This window comes from Micromys minutus (genome assembly GCF_963924665.1).
Source record: "Micromys minutus genome assembly, chromosome: 26".
NCBI lineage: Eukaryota > Metazoa > Chordata > Mammalia > Rodentia > Muridae > Micromys > Micromys minutus.
This window is the reverse complement of record NC_137961.1, coordinates 1,235,082-1,260,000: the sequence shown is the minus strand read 5'-3', so window position 1 is coordinate 1,260,000 and position 24,919 is coordinate 1,235,082. Positions and strand designations below refer to the sequence as shown.

Sequence of the window (24,919 nt, the reverse complement as noted above, 5' to 3'; positions counted from 1 at the left end):
TTACTTGTTATAACTTCAACAGAAGTCAAAATCCAAGACTATCACATGAATTCTGTGTTTACAAAGTAACATTTCTCTACTAATTTTTAAAGCATAGTATTTTGGTTATATGATTTTTTTTTTATTTTGCTTTTTAATGAAGTTCCAGGATTAGAGTTAAGAAAACATCATAGTGGTAGAGTTCTTCCTAGTATATCCAAAGTCTGAGTTTGAGCCCGAGTACCACATATACACAATTAGAAACAAAAACAGAAAACTAAACCTTTCATTGCTGCACTCTGAATTTGTTTCTAATTTTGACAACTTTAAACACAGCCAGGAACATCCTTGTAATTAAATCCGTGTTCACACAAACATTTGTTTCCTTAAGTGCAAGAATAATTCTAACTGAAAGGATATGCATTTAAATTTATTTTTACATTATTGAAGTGCCCTCAAAAATTGTACTAAGTTCACATTTCCACAGAGACATTTGAAAGTGTTTTATTTCCTATCCTGACACTGGCTATTATGCTTGAAGAATGTTGCCATTTATTAACAGTGACAGAGAGCAGGTCAGTCGTTGCTGGGAATGAAGCAGGAAAGAGTGGCAAATTAAAAAAGGGCCAAGAGGAAACTTGTGGGGGCGGGTGGGTGTAGAAGTACTAACTCACTGGTTTTAAGGAAACGTGTGTGTGTGTGTGTGTGTGTGTGTGTGTGTGTGTGTGTGTGTGTGTGTGTGTGTGATGGTATAGAAGTACTCACTTCACAGGTTTATAATCATGTCAAAAGGGATCAAAGTATACAAGCCATACAGAATTTACTATACTTTTATTAAAGTTATGAACATATTTTCCATCTTGACAAGTGAAATATTATTCCTCCATCTCATTTACTATCTACATGCACACTAATTATAACATTTATTTAAATAATTTAAATTCTATAACTGTAAATTATATACTCAATTCAAAAACATAAAACAAGAAAGGTAGGAAATGGGGGAATGTATCTTAGAGGAATCAAAGAAGGGATGAATACAATCAATATATATTGTACAAATTCTCAAAGAACTAATAAAAATAAATAAAGTAATAAAAAAAGAAAGGAATCAAGAAAGTTAATACTATTTCAGAGTGAGGGTTTCTTAATTTTGATTTCAGACAGGACCCCTCTATGTATCCTTGGCTGGCCCCGAGGGGTAGCAAACCTGCCAACTGTGCCTGGTGACCACTGGGTTGTGGGTGTACAGCATCTGGCTTTTGTATTATAATTATTATATTTTATTATAATTAAAAATTATTATAAATTTTGTATTATACTCGCCAAGAGAATGCAGTAGAGCAGTAAGGATGCCCTCCTTCCTCACAGCAGCACCTCAGTGTTAGTGTCGGTGCTTGGAGAGAGAGTCGTGGTTTCCCTCTGTGAAGAAGGAAGATCCCTTTCTAGAGTCTACCTAGAAGGGCAGCCACAGACGTGAATTTATGTAACTGGTGGTCAGTTTCTGATTGGTTTTCAACTTCAACATTGGTAACTATGAAGATCACTCAAAATTTAGTTTTTTTTTGTTGTAAAGTTATTATGTTGCTTTTCAAGAATATAATGACTTAAAATATAATTAAATAACAAATTAAGGTATGCACATGTAAGGATCTTTAGCTTGTCATTTAGGCTTTCCCAGAAAACTATATTTTTATTTCCACTGGGATAAACTAAAGAAAAAACTGCCCAAACAGAGTCCAGTCATCTTAAATAGTCATTGTCACTGAACAGTATCAACCTTTTACCACTGTTTTGGACACACTTTCCTTCATGTAACTACCCTAGGTCTGCCCCTTCACTAAACTCAGTTTTGCTTGTGGCCTTCCACTAAATGTCACATTTCCTTGCTGGGGCTTGTTGCACTCCATTATATTCACCAGTAGCTTTAAATGGTCCCCAGCCCATTCTCCACTGACTATCTTCTGTTGCTGGTTTTGTCTTCGTGGGTCTTTCAGAATGTGATCCTGGCACTCAGCTATACTGCTGATACAACACTGCCCTGTTCTAGAATTCCACTAACTTTACTTAACTCTCACAACTACCATGAGGTAGGGCTTATCATGTTCCTATATGAAAGATAGGAAAACTGGAGTTAGGCAAACTCATTCAAGATTACCTGGATGTGGTGGCTTGGATAAGAATGCCACCTCCTTCCCTCCCCAAATTTGTGAATGTTTTATCACCAGTTGGTACAACTGTTAGAGAACGGTTAAATCGGATGGCATTGTTAGAAGAGGTTTGAGCTTATGCCACTCCCAACCAGGTTTCTCTTTCTTTGCCTTGTGCTTATAAATCAGCTGAAGGTCTCAGGTACTCCTGCAGGGCTATGCCTGCCTGCCTTCTGCCATGATCCCTGTCATGTTGGTCCCAGGCTCCCTCTCAGAAACTGTAGGCCCCCACAGACTTTGACTTCTGTAAGATGCCTTGGCCATGGTGTTTCTTCACAACAATAAAAAAGGTTAACTACAACACTGAGCAAGGTTAGGACTTATAGTAAAAATCTGGCTAAATAAAAAAAAAAAAAATAGTCAAAAGAACAGCATAAAAATATCAAATTGACTGAAAAAGTAAAACCAAAGAAGCCAGTGTGAGAGAGTTTATAAAGTAATCCAGCAAAGACTTTAAAACAGCCGTGAGATAAAATGCGTCGATGAGCAAAGGCAAATGCATAGCTTAAGTAGAAACCAGAGCCTCAGCAACAGGAAGGTCTGAGCAATGGAGGGAAAGACAGGCAGCCTGGTGGGAGGGCCTGCAGTCCCAGCACTTGGGAGGCAGAGGTGGAAGGAACCCTTAGTCTCAAGACTCTACCTAGGCAAAGAGAGAGGAGGAGGGAGAGAGGCAGGCAGAGAGCAAAAGAGAAGCAGAAAGAGGCAGACAGACACACAGACTAAAATATCCAAACAGAAAACTTAAAACATAAATCAAAAGAGCAACAGAGATGTTCACTAGGAGTGGAGGAAAGAGCACGTGTGTGCCTCTCACAGGACCAGGGCTGTCACTGCATCTACAGAGCTCACTACTGACCTAGTTATTCCCAGCCATCCCACTACTGCACCCTCACCGTACCACTGACAGTCAAGAAGCCCTATTTCCTCACTCGTGGGCCCAACGGGATATGAAGAGGGAAATGGGAAAAATGACAAAAGGCTTTAATTAGGGAGGAGGGAGGTCAATCAGAAGAAGAGGGGGGAAGCGAGGGAGAAATGGAGGGAAGGGGAAAAATGAACACTAAGGATGCTTGAAAAACCATAGGACTATTGTTTTTATTTACTTAATAAAAATTACATATAACACATGTGTATGTACATACATACTTACGTATATAGTAAAGTTATGTCACTTGGGCAGACAATGCAGTACTAGGCATGAAAATTTCCGTTTCTACTTGTTGGTCAGGGAAGTCCAAGATTTTCACAAAATATTATAGGTTATTGCTGTTGGTCTTGGTTGCCCCCAGAAGTTGAAGACGTCATACATTTTAGAAATTTGACTCAGAGGATCCAAGCTAAATCTGACCTGAAAGTCTTTTCCTTGACGACTACCATTCACAGGATCAGAAGGAGCCAGCTGAGACTCCATGGGAGGGAAGCAACTGACAGTCCTACCCAGCTGTGACCCTATGACCCACAACGGTCAGCATGATGAGACAGCCCTAAGGGTGCACTAGTGGTACACATACTCTGTAGGAACCAACAGCTTGCTCCCTCCTGGACTTCAGGATCACTCAATAGAAGGGAAACGGTGCCTGGTACTGGAAATCTGTACAACTGCCTGGGGCTAATGAGGTCTTGGATCTTGGAGGAAAGCCCACCACCACTTTACTACACCCTAATCCCTTATGCATCCTGACACATATCCTTATACCCAACAGATACGTGTAACACTCACCTCTAATGGAAGAGCCTTCACTTTGTTACAGATGGAGACTGTTACAGAAAATGCAACTGTTCAAAATGCAGAGAAAACCTGACCACAGGATGGCCATGCCTGGAGAATATTTCTGTAGCACATCTCCCACACCTACGGCTCAAGGACCATTGCAGAACAAGAAGCTTAAGGAATTCAATTCACAGACCATACGAAGCTCAAAAAGAAGAAAGGCCAGAATGTGGATGCCTCGATCATTTTTAGAAGGAAGAAGAAAACACTCACGGGAGGAAAACAAGGTCAAATAGAGGAACGGGGACTGAAGAAAAGATCATCCATCCAGAGACTGCTTCACCTGTGGATCCACCCCATACGCAGCCACCAAACCCAAGCACTATTGCTGATGCCACGTAGTGCTTACTGGCAGGAACCTGATATGGATGCCTCCTCAGAAAGTCTGCCAGATCCTTACTGAAATAGATGAGGATGCTTGCAGCTAACCACCATACTGAGCATAGGAATCCCAATGAAGGAGTTATTAAAAGGACTGAAGGAGCTGAAAGGGTTTGCAACCCCATGGGAAGAACAACCATGTTCTTATCAACCAACCAAACTCCCCTCAGAGCTCCCAGGGACTAAAGCACCGACCAAAGAGTACACATGAAGTGTCTCATTGTTCCAGTTGCATATGTAGCAGAGGATGGCATTGTCTGGCCTCAATAGGAGGAGAGGTCTGTGGTCCACTGAAGCCTTGTTTCCCCACTGTAGGGGAATGACAGGCTGATGAGGTGGGAGTGGGTGGTTGGGAGTGGGAGCATCTTCATGGAAGCAAAGGGAGCAGGGAGGGGGAATGAGAAAGGGGAGAAAAGGGGATAATATTTGAAATGTAAATACATAGAATATCAATAAAAACAATTAAATAATAATAATAATAATAAGTTCAAGATCCAGGGGACTAGTAAATCTACTATGCGATTGTGTCTTCTAGAAAGACAAGCTTTATTCATGATACCTCAACAATGTGGCTATATAAACAAGACTCAAACAAAACCAACCCCAACAAACATGCTAATCTGGAAGGGGGTGAGTTTCACTGGGCCCCAACCCTGGACAAGGAAGCAAGGGCAAAGAGGAAGGCTGACAGCACAGGAATCCGTCTTCCCTAGGAATGAGTTCCTTGGTTGGTTGTCCAGCACCAAGTGGTCATCCCTGAAAATACACACACACAAGCAGCACTAGATGGACTGAGTTCCTTGTATTTATGTATGATCATAATATAAAACAACTGAAGGGAAAGAGGCTGTGATTGGAGGGGACATGGAAGGGGCTAGAGGAAGGAAAGAGAAGAACGGATGTAATTATATTTTAATTTAAACAAAAAGAAACATCTGGGCATAAACCCAAACAACAGACTAGCTCTGATTTTCTGTGCAAAATGAAAGTATGAGAAAAAAACATGACATAAAATGTTAGTGTTACAAAGGTTTTTGTAGAGTGTACTAAGAGAATGTCTGTAAGAAGATGCTATTATATAACACCAAACTCAATGCAAACACTTAAAAGACCACATAAATGACACCAGAGAGACACCTGAGGTAATCTGAAATTACTAAGTAGAGTTCTAAATAATAGTCAAGAAACACATAGAAAATTAAATAGAAAAAAGGAATAAACAGAAAACAAAATAAAATGGCTAAGGGTTTGTCTATCTTGATGACTTTCTCAAAGCTCTTGGTTTCATTGATTCTTTATATTGTTCTCTTTGTTCCTAATTTATTGATTTCAGTCCTGAGTTTATTTCCTGCCATCTACTCCTCTTGGGTGTGTTTGCTTCTTTTTGTTCTAGAGCTTTCAGGTGTACTTTAAAGTGCTATTTTTGGCATATGAGATCTCACCAATTTCTTTATGAAGGCACTTTATGAAGAGCACTATTCCTCTGAGCACTGCTTTCATTGTGTCTCATACATTTGGGTGTGCTGTGCCTTCATTTTCACTGAATTCTAAAGAGTCTTTATTTCTTTATTTCTTCCCTGACCAAGTCATCACTGAGTAGAGTTGTTCAGTTTCCATGTGTATGAGGATTTTCTGTTGTTTTGTTGTTATTGAAGTCCAGCCTTAGTTCATGGTGATCTGATAAAATGCATAGAATTATTTCAATCATTTTGTATTTGTTGAGGCCTGTTTTGTGTCCAATTATGTGGTCAATTTTAGAGAAGGTTCCATAAGGTACCAAGAAGGCACATTCTTTGTGTTTGGGTGAAATGTTCTGTAGATATGTTAGATCTATTTGGTTCATAATGTCTGTTAGTTTCATTATTTCTTTGTATAGTTTTTGTCTTGATGATTTTTTTTCTTTGTTGAGAATGGGGTGTTGAAGTCTCATACTGTTAATGTGTGGGGCTCAGTGCATGATTTAAACTTTAGTAATGTTTATTTTATGAATGTGGCTGCCCCTGCATTTGAGGCATAGATATTCAGAATTGAGATGTCATCTTGGTGAATTTTTTTCTTTAATGAGTATGAAGTATCTTTCCCCATATCTTTTGATTAATTTCAGTTAAATATCTATTTTATTAAATATTAGAATGGCTACTGCAGTTTGTTTGTTGGGACTGTTTGCTCGGAAAACATTTTTCTAGCCCTTTACTCTGAGGTAATGTGCATCATTGTTGCTGAGGTCTCATTCTGGTGTGCATCAGAAGGATGGATCCTGTTTTTGCATCCGTTCTGTTAGCCTGTATATTTTTATTAGGGAATTGAGTCTATTGATGTTGAGAGATATTAATGACAAATGATTGTTAATTCCTGTTATTTTGATGTTGGTGGTGGTACTGTGTGTGTGTGTGTGTGTGTGTGTGTGTGTGTGTGTGCTTCCCTTCTTTTTGTTTTGCTGGTATAGGGTCATTTATATTCTGCATTTTCTTGGGTATAGTTAGCCTCCTTGGGTTGAAATTTTTCTTCTAGTATCTTCTGTAGGGTTGGATTTGTGGATATTGTTTAAATTTGGTTTTGTCATAGAATATCTTGTTTTCTCCAACTATGGTGATTGAAAGTTTTGCTGGGTATAGCACTCATCTGTGACGTCTGTGGTCTCTTGAAGTTTGCAAGACATCTGCCCAGGCCATTCTGGCTTTTAGAGTCTCTGTTAAACAGTCAGATATAATTCAGACAGGTCTGCTATATGTCACATGGCCCTTTTTCCTTACAGCTTTTAATATTTTTCCTCAAGACTCTGCTATACCACTCCTAGGTATAAGCCCAAAAGATGTTCTAGGACACTTGCTCAACTATGTTTATAGCAGCCAGAAACTGGAAACAATCTACATGTCTCTCAACTGAATAAAGAAAATGTGGTACATTTACACAGTAGAGTATACTCAGCTATTAAAAACAAAGACATCATGAAATTTTCAGGCAAATGGATGGAACTAGAAAAGATCATCCTGAATGAGGTAAGCCAGGCTTACATTAATAGTGTTTAGTCACTTGTAAATGAATATTAGCCATAGAGTACATGATATCCATGTTACTAATCTACAAACCCAAAATATTAGACAAGGAGGGCCTAAGGGAAGATGTCCAAATCTCAGAGGGGAAATAAAATAGACATCGGCATTGGATGAAGGAAGGAAACTGAGTAGGAAAAGGGATGGGGGAACTGGGGTGGGGACCAGGCACAGATTGGGGAGGCTAATAGAGAGAACAGAGATCAGTAGGAAGACTTCTCTAGGACTAGTTAGAGACCTGGGATGGGGAAGGCTCCTAGGAGCCTAAGGCTCTTAGCAGTGGGGCATATGCAGACTGATAATGCCATTTCCTGTAGCCAAGTTGGACTTCTAGTAGAGGGATTGGGACCCCAGCCAACCCACAAAACCTTCCATCCAAAAATTTGATCTGCCTACAAAATGCACAGGGATAAAGATGGAGCAGAAATTAAGGAAACAGCCAATGACTGCCCACTGTGAGGGGGAGGGTATATTTAGTCCTGTGGCAACTTGATACGTGGGAGAAGGGAAGATGATAAGGACAAGACACTGAAGACACTGGGAGGAGGTGGGGCTAAGATCGGGATGTAAAGTGAATAAATAAATTAAGGAAAACCCACCATGCTTAAGCTTTACTGTATACTAATGACATCAAATAAAAATATCTAAATATACCAATTAAAAAGATTGGCATTTTATGCTTGAAAATATGGCCACAAGAAGCTCATGTCAAAAAACAATGATAAAGTTAAGAATAACAGAATGTGGGAAATAGATAAACCATGCAAGCATTGACTAAAGCAAAGGCGGAGAATCTACTTCCGAATGATGAATGAAGAAGATGCACAGGTCCATTCTTTCCACACAGCCACACGAGTGCACCTAACAGTCTGGAGACTAAGGGAGTCTGACAAACAAAAGCACTTTCCCTCTGAAATGAGTAACATAGATGGTCTTTGCTCTTAGCTCCTGGGAAGCAACTTCTAAAGCCCCTCAAATGTCACACAGGAAAAGTGTGTGTTACTCGTGGTGGGTATAATGGCACACACAGAGTTTATGCTAGCTAGTGGGGACAGTTGGGGGGTCCTGGACACCATGTCAGAAAGACCAGGTACACAATTGGGAAGTTGGGATTTTGAACTACAAGGTTAGCCTCAACTCTAAACGCCACTATCAATTTCACAGCCTGTGAGACTCAATTCACTCATCCAACTTAATAAAGCCCCAGTAATAGGCAACTCTGGAAGTTGGATAGGATTCATTTCCTATATACTGTGGTGTCTGTGGTATATCTCCTGTACACTCTGTTACAGACATGCCAATTCCAGGATGGGAACACCAGAAGAGTCACACTTACAGCCCTTCTAAAGCTTTGCCAGTATCTCTCTTCTTTTGACCTCCAAGCCACAAAGTGCTCTCCTTTCCCAGAGGCGAAGATGGCTTAGCTGATGCAGTTCTTCAGCCTCCCACAAAGACACATAACAATGCCCTCTAGCAGAAGCAGACGACTACCAGAACTTCTCATTTGTCCAAGATGTAGAAGCCAAATTCCTGATATATGAAGCCAAGATGTTGGAAGATTCCTTCCACACAGCTGTAACCCATAAAATAGTAGTCTACACAGGAAGATTGGGCTGAGAATACTTAAGCACCAACCCTTTCTTCCTCATACAGGAAAGTCTCCCATCAGAAAATAAAAACAAAGAGTATCAGAAACTACCTTCGATACCTGGTAACTTGATCACAAACAGAATTGTTATCCTAAGAGAAGTAGGCCATAATATCAGACTTCCATCATGGGGCAGTGGCTTCATAGATGTGCCCAAAGAGACAGACAGTCCTTAAGAGAGCATACCGAAGCTCTCCAACACAAAGTGACTTTATTCAAAACACTGACAACTTTGACTATAAGCAGTTCATGGAAGTGTGGGGTTTCTGACCTAGCCTGTCAGAAAGAACCATAAAAAGACAGACTCAAGAAGGGTCCCTTTGAGACAGGGGCCCACAGCTGAACAATGTGCAGAGGGTGAGACACTTTGGAGACCTCAGTCCTGAATGCCTTCATCTAACCCTCCTGTCAAGGCTGAGGGAGCAATGCAGAAGAGGAGACAGAGAATTTCTAAGAGCCAGAGATTATGGAGTACTCCAAGAAACAGCATCCTCAAGAACAACAGGACTGTTATAGGACAGAGCTAACAGGGACTCTGGCAACCCACATAAGACCTTCACAGGATTAAGCTAGATGGGGTCCTAGCATAGATGGGGGATAAGAAGAAGTGGTCTCAATCTCCTACTCCTAATCACCAAACCATTTGTGATTGATACCTACTAACTTTCTCCAGGGGAATCTTTCCCATATACTAACCACACTTCTCACAGCAGGCCCCATACCCAGGAGTAGGGCCAACATAAAATGAACTCAATGGTATTTTTGTAGATCTTTTGTCTCATTTTGCTGTTTAGTCTTTTGGGGGGGGGGCTTATTAGTCTCTTGCTTGTATATTTTGGGTTCTATTTTTGTGGGGAGGTTGTATGGGTGATTCTTGTGCTTTCTGATTTTTTGGGAGGTGGGGAGAAAGAAAAAGCATTTAGTTGGGTTGGGTAAGGCAGTGAGGAAGATTTGGAAGGAATTGGAAGAGGAGAAAATAAGAGCAAAATATATTGTTGAAAAATTATTTTTAAAAAAAGAGTTCCTTTGGGTAAGAACAAACCTTAAATATTGGCCTCAAAAACTATCATAAATGATTTCAAATTTAACTAGATCATATCAAGAAAAATTTAACACCACACACACACACACACACACACACACACACACACACATACACACACATACATACACACACCTCTACTTCACTAGCAACTTACAGAGCTGAATAGCTGTGTTAGACACTAGCAGAGGCAAAAAAAAGTCCAACAGAAAAAAAAAAAAAAAGACACAGCTAAAGAGCACTAATAAATCCCATCATCCCAGGTGACCACGCACACACTCAGGAATGCACCCTCTGAGAAACAACGTTCCCAGCTTCATGCTGTAACAGAAACAAGCTTCACAGAAATCAGTCCAGCCAAGCCATTAATTAAGTGGGCAAACAAACAGCAACAAAGATGAGTCCAGGGGCAGGGAGGAAAAAAGGAGAGGGATTGGTCCTGACAGCTTACATTACCTAAAATATCCAGTTTTCAACATCACAGTTTGGAACATGCAAAGAAACATAAAACTGCATCAAATGCTGGCTGAAGACGAGAAACAGCCAACAAACCAGACACTGCTACGCCCCAAATTTGTGTATAGGTTTAACAAAATGCATAGATAATTCTTTGCAGCATTTATTTGTAGACAGAAGAAAATAAAGAGATAATTTTAACACTTATTTGGAAAAGCAAAGGAAGTGTGCCTTAAACAAATGTAAAAAGAACCGAGTGGAAGGGAACGTGACCCCAGTGAAAGACAGCATGCCACCACACTGCCCAAAACTGGTATTAGCAAGGTGATCAACACAAGTCAGCAACAGAGAACCCAGACTAAAGCCACGAAGTGCAAACCAATGTCAGCATAGGAAACACACAGACAAAGGTGGGGGCAAGGGGTCTCAATCTAAGCCTCTCATTTTTAAGTAAAAGTTATCTCAAAATGGACCTCCAGGTTAAATGTAAAATTAGCAGCTAAGCCATAAGACTCTTTAGACCTAGGGCTAGGAAGTTTACTACTACAAAACATCCATAAGAATAAAAGCTACAACTTTTTACAAGTAGTTTTGTTCTGGATTGTGGGGGGTGGGGTGGGGTGCTGTGGGGCTGTATTCTGGAGGCCTCACACAGAGATCTCTGGTTCCAGTAGGTGCTTGGGTTCAGGCAAATGGGAGAAAAATCCAGCAGGGAGGAGGAGTGGCTTCTGCAGCCTCTGCTGCTGGGTTCCTGAGTTCAGGCGAAAGGGAGAGGGAGGGGGGCCACCTCTGCAGCTGCCACAGGGTGTCAGGCTGGGCTGAGCCAGGGGGAGACTCCAATGGGGGAGGGAGGAAAGGGGGTACAGGGGAGCTTCTGGCGGCAGCAACTTCAAGAGAGCCGATCTCTTCCCAAGCGGCAGTATTAAAGCTCTTATGACAGAAGCTCTCAGATGATGAAATAATTCCTGCACATCTTTTATATTTCTAGATAGGCTTCTTATACACAATTTGGGGACAGTTCAGAGTCTGGCAATAGGTACTTCTGATTGGCTTGGCCTGACAGCTTGGGAATGTCTTATCTACATATTTGGGGGTGTGGTCCTGCTTCTGTCTTGAGCCTACCCTACCTGTGGGAGAGAAACTTGGGCATGACCTATACAACTCAAACCTCTCTACAAGGGGCTGTGGGGGTGAGGGGCTGTAGCTGCGTGAGAGGGGCCAGATCTCCTGGGAGACTAGGAAGCTTCCTACCATCCCTTAGGGTCCCTGGGGCTTCAACTTATCTTGACCAGGAATCAGGGTACCTTTCACAGGCCACAGCTCCACAGGGTACACAAAAAGAAAATGAAAATATAAATTGTATATCAGGAGATAATATTTGCAAACCATGTATCCAGCCAAACAGTTTGTATCAGTGGTACATGAGGAACCCCAATACCTTGGACCGGGAATCCAGTTTAAAAATGAGCAATGGATCCGTTTTACCAAAGAGGATGTATGGCTGGCAAATAAGCAATGGGAAGATTCTTATTCTTGTCATCATATGTCAACATCATTAGTTATTAGAAAAACATAAGCCTAAAAGCACACTGAGATGCCACTGTATAGCTTCCGAAATGGGTGCAGAATATGGGAACATAATGGTTAAACTAATACAAACGCTGGGGAACATACACAGAAACTGGGCTCCTCATATACTGGTAAGCATGAAAAATGGTTCTCTAGAAAACAGACTGACAGTTTCTATGAAATTAAACATGCAATTACCACACAATCTGGTGACTGTACTCCCAGGTATCTAGCACACACAAGCAAGAGGTTACACTGCATATAGATCTGCACTTTAATAGTCTGTATATATCATATATATATACATATATACACACACACATATACATCACACATACATATACATCACACACACACACACACACACACAGATAGACATGATATATAGATTACAACTCCAGTATGAGAACTCCAGGGTTCCTGCGGTACACCAACGAGTCACAAAACCAAGGGCTAACACTGAAGTGAGTAGAAAGGCAACTCCTCTTTACCCCCAGTGTTGTCACAGTTCTAGAAAGGGACACTGCAGATCACAAACAATTCTCTTGGGTAAATGGTGGAGTATGCTTCCAACATTATAAATGTTTAAAGAGCTGAGTAAGTAACTAGTTGAGTATTTGTTTTTGTTTTGTTTTGTTTTTGCTTTTGCTTTTAAATCTTACTCAGAGTGTAGGCAAACCTGGCATAACCTGGACTCTGGGTGCAGGAGAGAAGGAGGCAGTTTCCCTGACACAGCTCAGCATGGTCTACAACTGGAATCTCGCAGCTGCTCCAGGGCCTGGCACTGAGTGCTAAGTTGGAAAGTGATGGAGTAAATGGACTTTGATTGTCTGCTTAGCTATGGAGGATAGAGAAGGCAATGTTGCCATCTGTGGTAGAGCCAGAGAGTCTACAAAGCAACAGACATGTGCAAAGAAAGAGCTGGTGAGTCAAAGTTCCAATGAGTGGGCAGCCACCCGCTCACCCATCACTGTCTCTCTGTACAAAGTCAGTCCATAGACACTGTGAGGGTGGCCAATTCTTCGAATACACAGCTCCAACACAGATTAAGGAACAAATGAAAAAACAAGGAGCCATAGCTCAGGTAAAGAAACCTTCAGAAACTGATCCGAATGGAAGCACATGGTCAGTAACATGGGTAAGCACTCCACCACATTCAAAAAAACAACTTAAATACATTAAAAACTTAATTATAACTCTAGAGACTATAAAACTCATAGAAGAAATACAGTGGTAAAATTTCATGACAGTGATCTTGGCAATGATTCATTAAGGGTGAAGCTAAAAGTATACAGTATGGCAGGATAGGTAACTTCTAAATATATTATGTTCCATTCATTTACTGTGTGTGCATGTGTGTGTTTAGAGGTCAGAGGACCACTTGTATAAGTCTTGTAAGACTATTCTCTTCTAACAAGTATGTTCTGGGGATTAAATTCAGGTCACCAGCCTTGGCACTAAGCACCTTCACTTTATTTTGCCAAATCCATAAATTGTTCTTTCTATACACTAAAGGAAAAAAAAAACAATAGAATAAAAATGAAGTGGCAAAAATTGAGAGAAAATATTTGCAAACCAAGACTCTGATATATCATCACTCTCTATCAAGGGAATGGGAGGGATGATGGGCTCTGTGGAAAGAGCTTCTTGTTCTTCTGGAGGGCCTGGGTTCAGTTCCCAGCACCCACATGATAGCTAACAACGGTTTGTATCTCCAGGTCCATGAGCTCTGATGCCCTTTTCTGTTCATGAATGGATACTGCACTCATGAGGTGCACAGACATATATGCAGGTAAAATACCCATACACACAAAACAAAATATTAAGAAAGAGAATTCCTACAAGTTACTATCAAAACAAACAAAAAAGAAAATTAAAAACTAAACAACAGACTTAAATAGACATATCTGCACATAAAATATGCAGAAGATGAATGAGGAGATGATCATCTATAATCATTAGCAAAGTGTGACCTGAAACCATGACAGGCGTGTAGAGACAGCTATTACAAAAGCCAAATGGCTAAACAACAAATACCCTAACCCAGCAATACCAATGATACCAGAAGTACCAACTGTTGGCAAACATGTGCAATCAGTTCAACAATGTGCACGATTGGTGGCAATGCAAAGATATAGTATCTGTGAAACACATTACGAAGGTTTCTCAAAAAGATGAAAAATATATTTATAACTCCACTCTTGACTATTTGCCCATTGAAAATAAAATCTAGAAGAGAGGTAGGTATGGTGCTATGCTCATCTGAAATTCTTTCTTTTGTTTTTTTTTTTTTCATACATCAAATCTTGACTGCAATTTCCCCTCCTTCCCCTCTTCCCTTCCCTTAGTCTTTCCTCATGCCTCCCCTCTCCCCCTCCCCTCAGAAAAGAGCACACCTCCTAGTACATCAAAGAAACACTGCATAAAAAGCTACAAGTCCATCACCTCAAGGATCTCCCTGGGAAGGAGAAATAGAATAGATTTCATGGGTGGACTAGGGACAGGTGTGGTTGGGAACAGGAGGGATCAGGTGGGGAAGGAGAAAAATTATTGGAGGCATTTCGGGGGTAAGATGGAAACCCAGTGCAATGGAAAGTCAATGAAATTTATGAGAGCAGCCTTAGCAAAACTCCTGGTAATGGGGGAAGGGGACCCTGAACCAGTCATCATCTGTAATCATTCAAGGCCTCATGTGGAGGGATTGGGACACCAACCTAGACACAAAACCTTCAGCTTACAGTTTGTCCTGCCTTTAAAGTGTTCTGGAACTGAAAACTTGGAGAATTTTCAAAGAGACCAGAGGGACTTCATCCAGTAGTTGATGGGGGCACATGCAGACTCTCACAGCCAAACATTAGGTGAAAGTTTGGGGAGTCGTGCAGATTGGGGGAGGAAGGATCAGAGGAACACCGTGAGAACGTGAGAACACAGTCAAAGGATCACAGAGCCTGCAGGGGTCTGACCTGGGTTCCTGCATATATGCTATTACTGAGTAGCTTTGTGTTCTTGTGGGAATCCTGGTGGTGGAAGTGGGGCCTGTCTCTGACTCTTTTGCCTACTTGTGGGACCCTTTTTCTCCTGCTGGACTGTCTCATCTCTAACAGTCAGGAAACAGAAACAATGTGAATGCCCCTTGGGAGACAAAAGAATAAAGACAGTGGAATGTGTACCAACAGAATACCATCCAGCCACTGTTCTAAGGATACACTGTCACATGTTATGGATGAGGACATTATATTAAGTAAACAAGCCTGTCACAGAAGCATAAATACTGCTTGCTGCCACTGTAAGAGTTACCTAAATCACATGAACTTATAGAAACACAGAGCAGTGCTGTTCAGTGGTTAGGAGTCCCAGTCACAGAGTGAAAGCTTCTAAGAATCTGTTGGATGGCAGTACAATTACGTTCACCAATAATGTCAATTTAAAAAAATCATCAAAATGGTAGATCCTCATGTATTTTACAATAAAAACCAGAGTTGAACTTTTTAAATGGCTAAGAAGTCTGGAATCAGTGATAGCACAAATTGACAAAGTCTAAGCAAAGACAGCATTGGAGGTGTATGTGCTAGACTGGGGCCAATAATCTGGGCCTGAGTTAGGGCAGCATAAGCTCTCTTTAAACTCATGTTTTCATCTGCAAAATGAACTAGGCTAGTGAAACCTGAATGTCTTTCAGCTCTAAAAGCCCATGAATCATTTTAACACCACCCAGAAAGCTTAGAATAAAAAATGGAGTTGAATAGTGTTCCCCTAAAAGCCAGCGAATGTTTTTGAAAAGGGACTATTACTGATTTTTTTTTTTAATCTTAGAAAAATCAAGTAATGCAGATATCTGTCGAACTGATGTAATAATAGTTAAACAAACACTTCACATAGTTTCTCAGCCAGTTAGTGTTTCTACACGATCCACCCAAATATAAATGAGCTATTTGCAACAATAGTTTGGACATTTTCCATGTTATAAAACATCCTAAGTGGTTTAAGAAAGATTCTGGTACATGATATATAAAACATTCTTTCAAAACATGAATACCTAACTTCAGTGGAATTTTAAAAACTTTTCTGTTTATTCCCCCCATTATCAGTGTGTAGGATATCTAGAAATAAATACATCGTCTGGTAGCAAATGCAAAGACTTTGAGATGAAAAGACATTATTTATTTCAAGTCATTATTACTATCTCTGGAAACATAAAGTTACCAAGCCTCAGTTTCCCTGTTTACATGATGAGATGCTGCACATTCTCTTTCAAACTCAGGACTCCTGGTGTTGTCCTATTTGTATGCAAACGACAAGTGCCCCACTTTAGAGGCCTGTATGTCTGTCATGATTGTGCTCTGGATAAGACTTCCAATACTTCATTGAGAAACAGTGGTGAAGATAGAGACCCTTGTCTTCCTAATACTCTTCTGGAAATGATTTACATCTCCATATTTAGTATGACTCGGGCTGTGGATGAGCCAGTTAGCCCTTCTTGTGTTGAAATATTCCTTCTGTGCTCAATTTTTCAAAGTTTGTATCATAATATTCATTTTATTATATTTTCTGGTTTTAATAAGATGATTGTACAACTTTTAGTCACAATATTAAGATACTTATTTATTTGCTTATATTAAACCACTCTTCCATCTTTGGATGGATCCTACTTGGTCAGGGCTTATCTACTTTTTCCTGTGCTCTTGAATTCAATCAACCAATATGTTGATAATTTCTACATATATGTTGGGATACTGGTGTCTTGTTTTTGTTTGTGGTGTTCTTTAGTTTGTTATTAAGATAACGCTAGCTATCCTCATGGAACTAGTTTGGAAGAATGTCTCCCCTGCTTCAATATTTTGGGATAGTCTAAGATTTTAATGCTAGTCTTTCTTTTTGTGTATGTTAAATATGATCACTGGTAGGGACAGACACACTCATATTATTCTCTTAGTTTCTCTGATGGTGACGTCCATCCTCTGTTCCTCAGGCTCATCTTTGTGGTGTGAAGTCTGCATCTTTGGTTCCCTTCTCCTTTCTATCCATGATCTGCTGCTGAGTTACATCTGCACATGAGGAGAACACTCCTTGGTTCCCAGTATAGGACTTCCTTGAGCACTCAGTGCAGGGCTGACCCGGCAGGGATGAGTTCTCTCTGACTTTGTTTCATCGTCATCACACCTTTGTTCTACTTACTGGGTACAATGTTCATAGTTGGCATTTTGTTCTCCTGTTTATTCATGGCCTGCAGGTATGTGGTACTTGTGCTTTATTTGTAGGCCATCACACCATCTCATCCATCTCACATTCAGTTCACAGGAGTAAATGGCAGCAGCTCAATCCACTCACAAACACTCCACAGACACGACCGTAGTTCAGTGTGGTAGAGTCTGGTTAGCAGCCGTGGTGGCAAAACCTAGCAGGAAATGCCAGGAAAAGTTCTCTGCTGTGTCTCTCAGTGAAGTGAAGATCAGTGAAGACGCAAGAGCAACAGCCGTGTACAGTTAACTCTATAAGCAAGCCAAGCTCAGCCTTCATCATTGCCCATCGAGTCCATAAGTCTTGCCTCAGCTCGTGCGGCTGTATCAGCTGACCTCACTCTGCCAATCAGCACGGGTCCTTGGAAGCGGCAGGAAACTGAAGCACACTACCAGAAATTTGTTGGTGTGTTTCTCTCTATGGAGTCCTGACAAATGGAGGGCAATTATGCAGTGTAAGGTGGAGCAATACATGCGTGTAGTTAGCAAAGAATCCTTCATCTTGTGTCCTTTTGAGTGTAGCAAAACATCCTTTCACCTCTGTCTGCTTCAGGAAATCATTCTTTCACGTGTTTGCCTCAGCAAAACACCAACCATCCAATGCAACTGACTTCCAAAGAACCCACTTCAAGTTCCTGCTTTGACCTCCCTCAGGGATGGACTGTAATCAGGATGGTGAGCCTTTTAAAATCAGGTTTCGTCACAATGATTTATGACAGCAAAAGAAACCTAACTGCTTCTGAGATGAATCTGCCAACGTTGGTGAGGAGAATGTGCAAGTGTTTGGAACTTTGGGACCAAAAGGCCATTTGAGTGCTCAAAAGTGAATGGGTAGCTCGGTATGGGCTTGAAAGATAAAAGTGTTGAGAGAATACAGATGATGGAGGCCTGGTTTATAAAGTTTCAGAGGGAAGCAAAGACTCACCGGTCAGAGCCACTCACATTATATCTGATTTAAGAATCTGTGCGTTGGGGTTAATCAGCTGTGATTAACAAGAGACCAACATTACTGAGGGAAAAAAATCTGTCAATTACTTCCTTAGGGACATCAGGACACACAAGCTGTGTTCCAGCAGAGGACCAAGGGTGCATCTCAAATTAGAAGCAGAACTTGGTAATGTGTAAGAGTCTCCCAGATGGTACTGGGTTTGAAGCATGAAAGGACCATGTAGAACAGCTGAGGCTTGGCACTGTGCAAGCCCAGAAGGCATGGGTGGAGACCCCAGAATGATGGAGATGCCAGGACTTTGGAAGGAATGTCAAAAACATCAGCAGCTATAGAATAGAGCTAATTTAAGCCTATGAGATAAGTTGAGTGTGCCAGAACTAGAGAGGTGGAGCTACCCAAGTTCTCTGGAGCCCAGAAGACCATGACTGATGATCAGACTTTAAATACTGGGCTTTTTACACTGTTAAATTTTAGTTTTGCCTTGATCTGATTATAACTGCCGTGGGGAGGAGGCTCTGGATTCCATACAGAAATTGACTGAGTGGACACAGGAAGGCTACCCAGTAAGTGTCCCTCCACTGCGTCTGCTTCGGTTCCTACCTCAAGCTCCTGTCCTGGCTTCCTTCAATGACGAACTATAATCCGCACGGTAAGTAAACCCTTTCATCCCCCAGTGGGCTTTTGTGAGTGTTTTATTATAGCAAAGGAAATCCCGAACTATGACATGGGAAGTGGGAAGGAATTTGAAGGAAGGAAATGAGGGAAGATTTGATCAAAATACATTAATACATCATGTATGAAACATCAAACAATAAACCTTAAAAATAGTACTAGAAGCCCTAATCAGACTCAGTAAAGAAAGAAAAAGTAATAAAGCTAGAAAGGAAGTGCAAAGTGCTACACTAAATACTAAAACAAAGACTATGAAAAAGAAAGAGAAAAGCAGAGGTGCTAAATACAGCACACATCGCAAGAGAGGCTGGCAGTCTGTCCAGCATGGACACACCAGGATGGTGTGACCTGTTGGCTTCATGCTGTACTGGATTTAATGCATCATGCATATGATGAAATTAATCTTTTAAAAAAGTTGGTAACTCCTTAAATCAGTGAAAGGCCAGTCAGAACGTGACCCTGTACCGATGCACCATCCTGGGTCATCTCTGACAAGCTAAGAAGACCCAGAAACTTCACAGGAAACTAAAAGGTTGAACAAAAATGTAATAAAATCCCTCAAAATAATCTTTCAGTTGGGTGGATTTGGCACGTCCCAGAGGATACCTATGAGCTGAGTGGAATTTTGAATTAAGCCAGACTTCACCTTTAAGAAACAATGAACATGTTTGTAAGTAAAACTCTGTATTAACAAGAAACATGGATGTGAGTACAGAAACGATATTATCAACTCAACTATATCTAAATATTTTACAAAGCTTTCTATGAGCCATCAGTAGATCTTTAAAATGAGTCATTTGACTGTAAAACCAGCTTTTTGTGTGTCTGCCAAGCATAAAATTGCCCTATGCTAAATTTAACACAAATTTCACATTTCAGAGTAATGTGTTCCTGTTCTTCAACATAATTCTGACAGTGATTCAAAAGGTAAAAACACACTTACAAGAGCCTACCTTCTGATAAAGTTTAGTAAGTAAAGAAAGCAAGCAACATACAAAAATTAGCTCCATGTTTTAAAGCTGCAGGCAATCAAGCCAAGAAAATAAATTGAGGAACCAGGCTATGTAATCACAATCACTTGTAAAATCATTTAAACTATTTCTTAGTTGTAATTATTAGCAGTTTCTTATGACTGTAATCTTAAAAAAAACTTCCACCCAAAAATTAAATGCACATGTACATTAACATTTTTGTCTACTTATAGTTAAGTGCTAGTGTGCCAGATTAAAATGTCCCCTTTCCAGTACTGCACTCTATTAATTCTAGTACATTTGGTTCCCAGTTAATTTTGTATTATTTTTCCAAATAATGATTCACTAGGAACTGAAGTAATGAAGAGTTTGGGAAAGAAAATAATGAAGAGAGCCGTGTAGCGTTTTCACACAGCGACACTCCTTTAGAAGCTCTTCAGTGCTGCTAATCACTGTTACATAGTCAGGATTCCAGCTTTACATAGCAGAGTGCACTACACTTTCCAAACACAGCACGTGTAAGGCTGGACGGCATATGTCAGGAGACAGTCAGCCCTGCCTAGCAGCCTGTCTTCTCATGACCATCCAGAGATCCTGGTTTTCACCTGTTCCTGAAGAATGCTAACATGGGTAAAAATCACTTAGAGAAAGAACTTAAGTTGTTAACCAAAACATTACCTTAAAAACTAAAATTAATTTTCAAGAAAATTTATTTCTTACCTGGGTAATCAATTTGTGAACAGAGACTACCTTTGTCCTGATATATTTAAGTGGCTGTCACCTGGCTCTAGGACAATCAGAGGTGCCAACCATGTCCCAGGCTGGGTTGCCTTCAGTCACCAGTGACTTAGTCTGAGCTATCAGTGTTACAGGTCTGCCTCCTGACCTCTCACAGCTGGTAAGGGGCAAGAAACGCTCATTATCAAAGCTTGGTTTTAACTGTTAATAACCAAAGAAGATCCCAAATATTCAATAGTTTAGCTTTAGGAGTCTTCAAATACTTTTATCATTTTTTAGTTTTATGTGTAAAACAAAACCAATATGCATCCTTATATATTTCTGACCACTAAAACACATTGTCCTCTTGTGGTAATTCTTTCTATATTTGCAAAGAATGTACAATAACCCTCAGCAAATTAAAAACAAATCAGTCAGGGACTGGAGCAATGGCTCAGTAGCTAATAACACCTGCTGTTCTTACTGATGATTCAAGTTGGGTGCCCTGTACCCACATCAGTCAGCTCACTGGTAACTCATCCCAAGAAATCTGATGTCCTAGTCTGGCTTTCCAAGGCACCCCTGAACATGAATGGCATTTTCTCACAGCAATGCACACATGCACATAAATTAAAATATAACTAACCTTTAGAAAAATAAATAAAATAAACCCAACAAACATATAATTCTAGGGGCCAAAATATCAAATAAATGAGTGAATGAAGCTCACAGGTCATTTACAGTGTGTTCTCATATTTAAGATGTCAGATTAGTAACTGTATGTCTTCCATATTCAAATAAATTATGTTCACATTCTTTAGAAAACTAACCAGTGACAAATGTAACTATAAAAAGTAACCCATATATTCTTTGGCCAGAAGGTGCATGCAAAAAAAGAAATTTGATAAAAAGTACATTATTGGAGTTTCCAGTCAATGTAAACAGCATTATATCATTTTTGCAGGAAAGGGAAAAGGTATAGAAATAAACACTCATTACAAGCTTACTAATAGATGCTACATGCTGAGTGCTTTACATAAAACTACAATCAATTTAGTGTTTCATACAGCCTCTGACCAAATGATTATAAGCAAGTATGTTCAAACACCAAAGGAATAAAGCAGAAAATCCTAGAATCCTGACCTGCTCCCACTTCTCCCAGACTGCATGCTCAGTCTGTGTATGACCTCATGTATATATAGTCCGAAGATCTATCTGCACATTAATTTTAATCGTTCCTAGAAAAGGAAGGAAGGTATGCTATCATCTCCTACAATACTATCTGAAAGAGGTTGTTTTTTTTTTTCCTGATGGTCAAGATTCAATTCTATGAGCATGGTTTCAAAAGAACTGTTTCTGGTTTCCATGTCCTTACATCAAATGGAGAACTGCCAGTGTTGAAGACTAACCCTTCATTAGACAACGTGTCAGTGTTTGAATGACTGAGGGTAGAAAGGACATGAGACTGTGCAATGCTTCGGTTCACTGACTTACACTGAAAAGGAGGGATGTTTGGTTTCTGAGATGTGAGCAATCAAGCCTAGGACACGGTGCATGTTAAGGAAGCACTCTCCCACTGAGCAGTGTTTTCATCATGTGATGTTGAAGAAAAATGTCTAGGGGCTAGAGAAATGGCTCAGTGGTTAGGAGCACTAGCTGCTCTTCCAGAGGACCATGGCTTGACTCTTACCACACATCTGGTAGCTCACAACTGTCTACAGCTCCAGCACCAAGGAGCCAATATACTCATCTTGCCTCTGTTAGCAGCAAAAATGCACATGGTACATGCAAAACCCCATACACACAAAATGAAAATAAATGTCTTTTTTAAAAAATATTTATTTATTTATATAAGTACACTGTAGTTGTCTCCAGACACACCAGAAGAGGGCATCAGATTCCATTATAGATGGTTGTGAGTCACCATGTGGTTGCTGGGAATTAAACTCAGAACCTCTAGGAGAGCAGGCAGTGCTCTTCACTGCTGAGCCATCTCTCCAGCCCCAATAAATGTCTTTTTAAAAGGGAAAATATATGTATGTTCAATGAAAACATATTTGAGTCATACATTTTAAGTAAGCTGGTTCTCAAGACTATCAGGAGGAACAAAGTCATGAAATTTCATATTTTCAATCTAATACTAACTTAACAGCCTTAAAAATTCTAAGTGATCAACAAAATATAAAAATGTGTGTTACAATGCAAACCGCTTGTATTTATACTATAAATATTATAAATATGACAAGTAGTTATATATTGTATATACCAATATGTGTATATGTATAAATAGTGTATGAATAAGGTTTGGGGCTATAGCTCAGTGACAAAATACCTGTCTACTCTGCACAAAGGTCTGGGCTCAAAAATGAAAAAAGTTTATAAAAATTGTTTTATACCTAAGAATTTGTAACTATTAAAAAACTGACTGATAGATAATATTTTTAGAATTACATTTTATTATTTATAAGAATGTTATTTAAATAAAAAATGACAACTTCTAAAGTATTATCCTCATGTAGTTTGATGGGACTCATACGGCAGTGGCTTGAGGATTCAGTGTTTATGTCTCAATTTTCCAGCTATTCACCAGTTTCAGCAGCAAACACTGTTACTCCGTTTTCCCTCCACAGTGTTTAGCACTGCATCTATGGCCCACATAGAACCAGTCATGACCAGTGATGACACCAACTGCATATCACACACAAAATAGGAACTTACTGTTATTCGTTGGTTCAGGAAACCCAGGCTTTGGACCACTCCATCCTTTGTTTTCTCCTGTCTGAAAAGTTAAACCAATTGTTACAATCTATAGAATCAGGTGTATTAAAACAATGCCTACTGACCACTTTAGCCAAAGCAAAACTCTCTCCCATGACTCTTGAGTGTATCTCCTTCGTCTCTCCCCCAGGTGAGGCTGCAGTAACCAGTGTGGGCAGTGCACTGTCCTCATTCCACAGTGACTATCCTACCTCTCTTGCTACCCTGAGTTCTTCCCATTTTTAAGCATAAGTTTGTACATTTGTATGGCATCAAGAAAAACGGCCATATATAATATGTATTACAAAGAAAATGATCAGTAATTTTTACTCAACTAGTAAAATAATGTCCTCATCCACCCTAAAATCAAAATAAGAACAAAAATGTTACTGTGTCCACTCTGGAAAAACCTTTTGTTAGGTATCACTAAAATATAATTGTAGCAAATAGTTAGCCATCATTATTATTAAAGAATTTTTGTCTCTTTCATATACATGTTAGGATGACACACTAACAGGAGAAAATGGAAACAAAAAACTAAGACTTGTGAAACTCGGTTGACACAGTTAACAGAAGTGAAGCTCACCACGCCCAGGAAGCAGTCACAGGGCTGCCATTAGTACTCCTGTCCCCTCCTGTCCCCTTAGGACACACGTTTCTCTTCTCACATTTGCCCCCACCACCCGCCAAGAGATCACTGATGTAAATCTTTGACTACAAGATATACTTGGTAATGAGCTCATTGTTTTGTATGAGTATAGATGACCCCGTTCACACTCACAAAACCTAATGTGGTGTTGCTAACACGCTGCCTTCTAGCAAAGCAGCCTGAGGCACCATCAGGCAGTTTTCCTAAGTCAAGAAATAGAAAGCAACCATACTTTAAAGGTTTTCTTTTTTCTTTTTGAATTTTGCCATTGTTTTCGTCTTATATTAGATGAAGTACCAGGTACTGAACCACTGAACCCAGGGCCTTATTCAAGCTGGGCAAGTATTCTAACCACTGTTACTGCTGGTAGTTATACAGACAGGAATGAGGATCCAGCGGGAAAGCGCTATAGATGTGATGAATATGTGTAAGCTGCACAACTAAGAAGGAAGGAGAGAGCAAGATGAGGAGCAGAGTGCAAAACAAGAATGGCCTGAGCTAGAGAAGCAGCTCGGTGGCTAACAGCACCTGCTGCTCTGCAGAAGACGGAGTCACCAAAGGACCAGCACCTGGTCCTGCACAGGCCCTGCACTTCTCACCAACCTCTCTTCACCATGTGACTACTGCCTGGATGCCAAAGTCATTCTCTGGCTCCTGTTTGTACAGGTGTTCTTTCCTTCTGTATCCACAATACAAATTACCTGTCATGAATCTTACCAAATACACATACAAAATATCCTCTCTTTATGTCTAACACTGGTTTCTTTGCTCAGACACGCATCTGAACAACTCTCCTTGCCTACTGACTGCCCTCTCTACTGTCAGCCTCTTAGCTCAAATCCATTCTCCACACTTTTT

General features: G+C 40.2%; 1 protein-coding gene across 3 annotated transcripts in view; it reads right to left on the bottom strand.

Annotated features, from left to right (window-relative positions):
* STAU2 (staufen double-stranded RNA binding protein 2) overlaps positions 1 to 24,919 on the bottom strand; it is a 131,273-nt gene that overhangs the window by 7,960 nt on the left and 98,394 nt on the right. For all 3 annotated transcript variants that reach the window (XM_080938584.1, XM_080938582.1, XM_080938583.1), the window contains one exon: positions 23,374 to 23,434. In XM_080938584.1, coding sequence (XP_080794710.1) covers positions 23,374 to 23,434 — 61 coding nt within the window. The remainder of the gene's footprint in view (positions 1 to 23,373; positions 23,435 to 24,919) is intronic.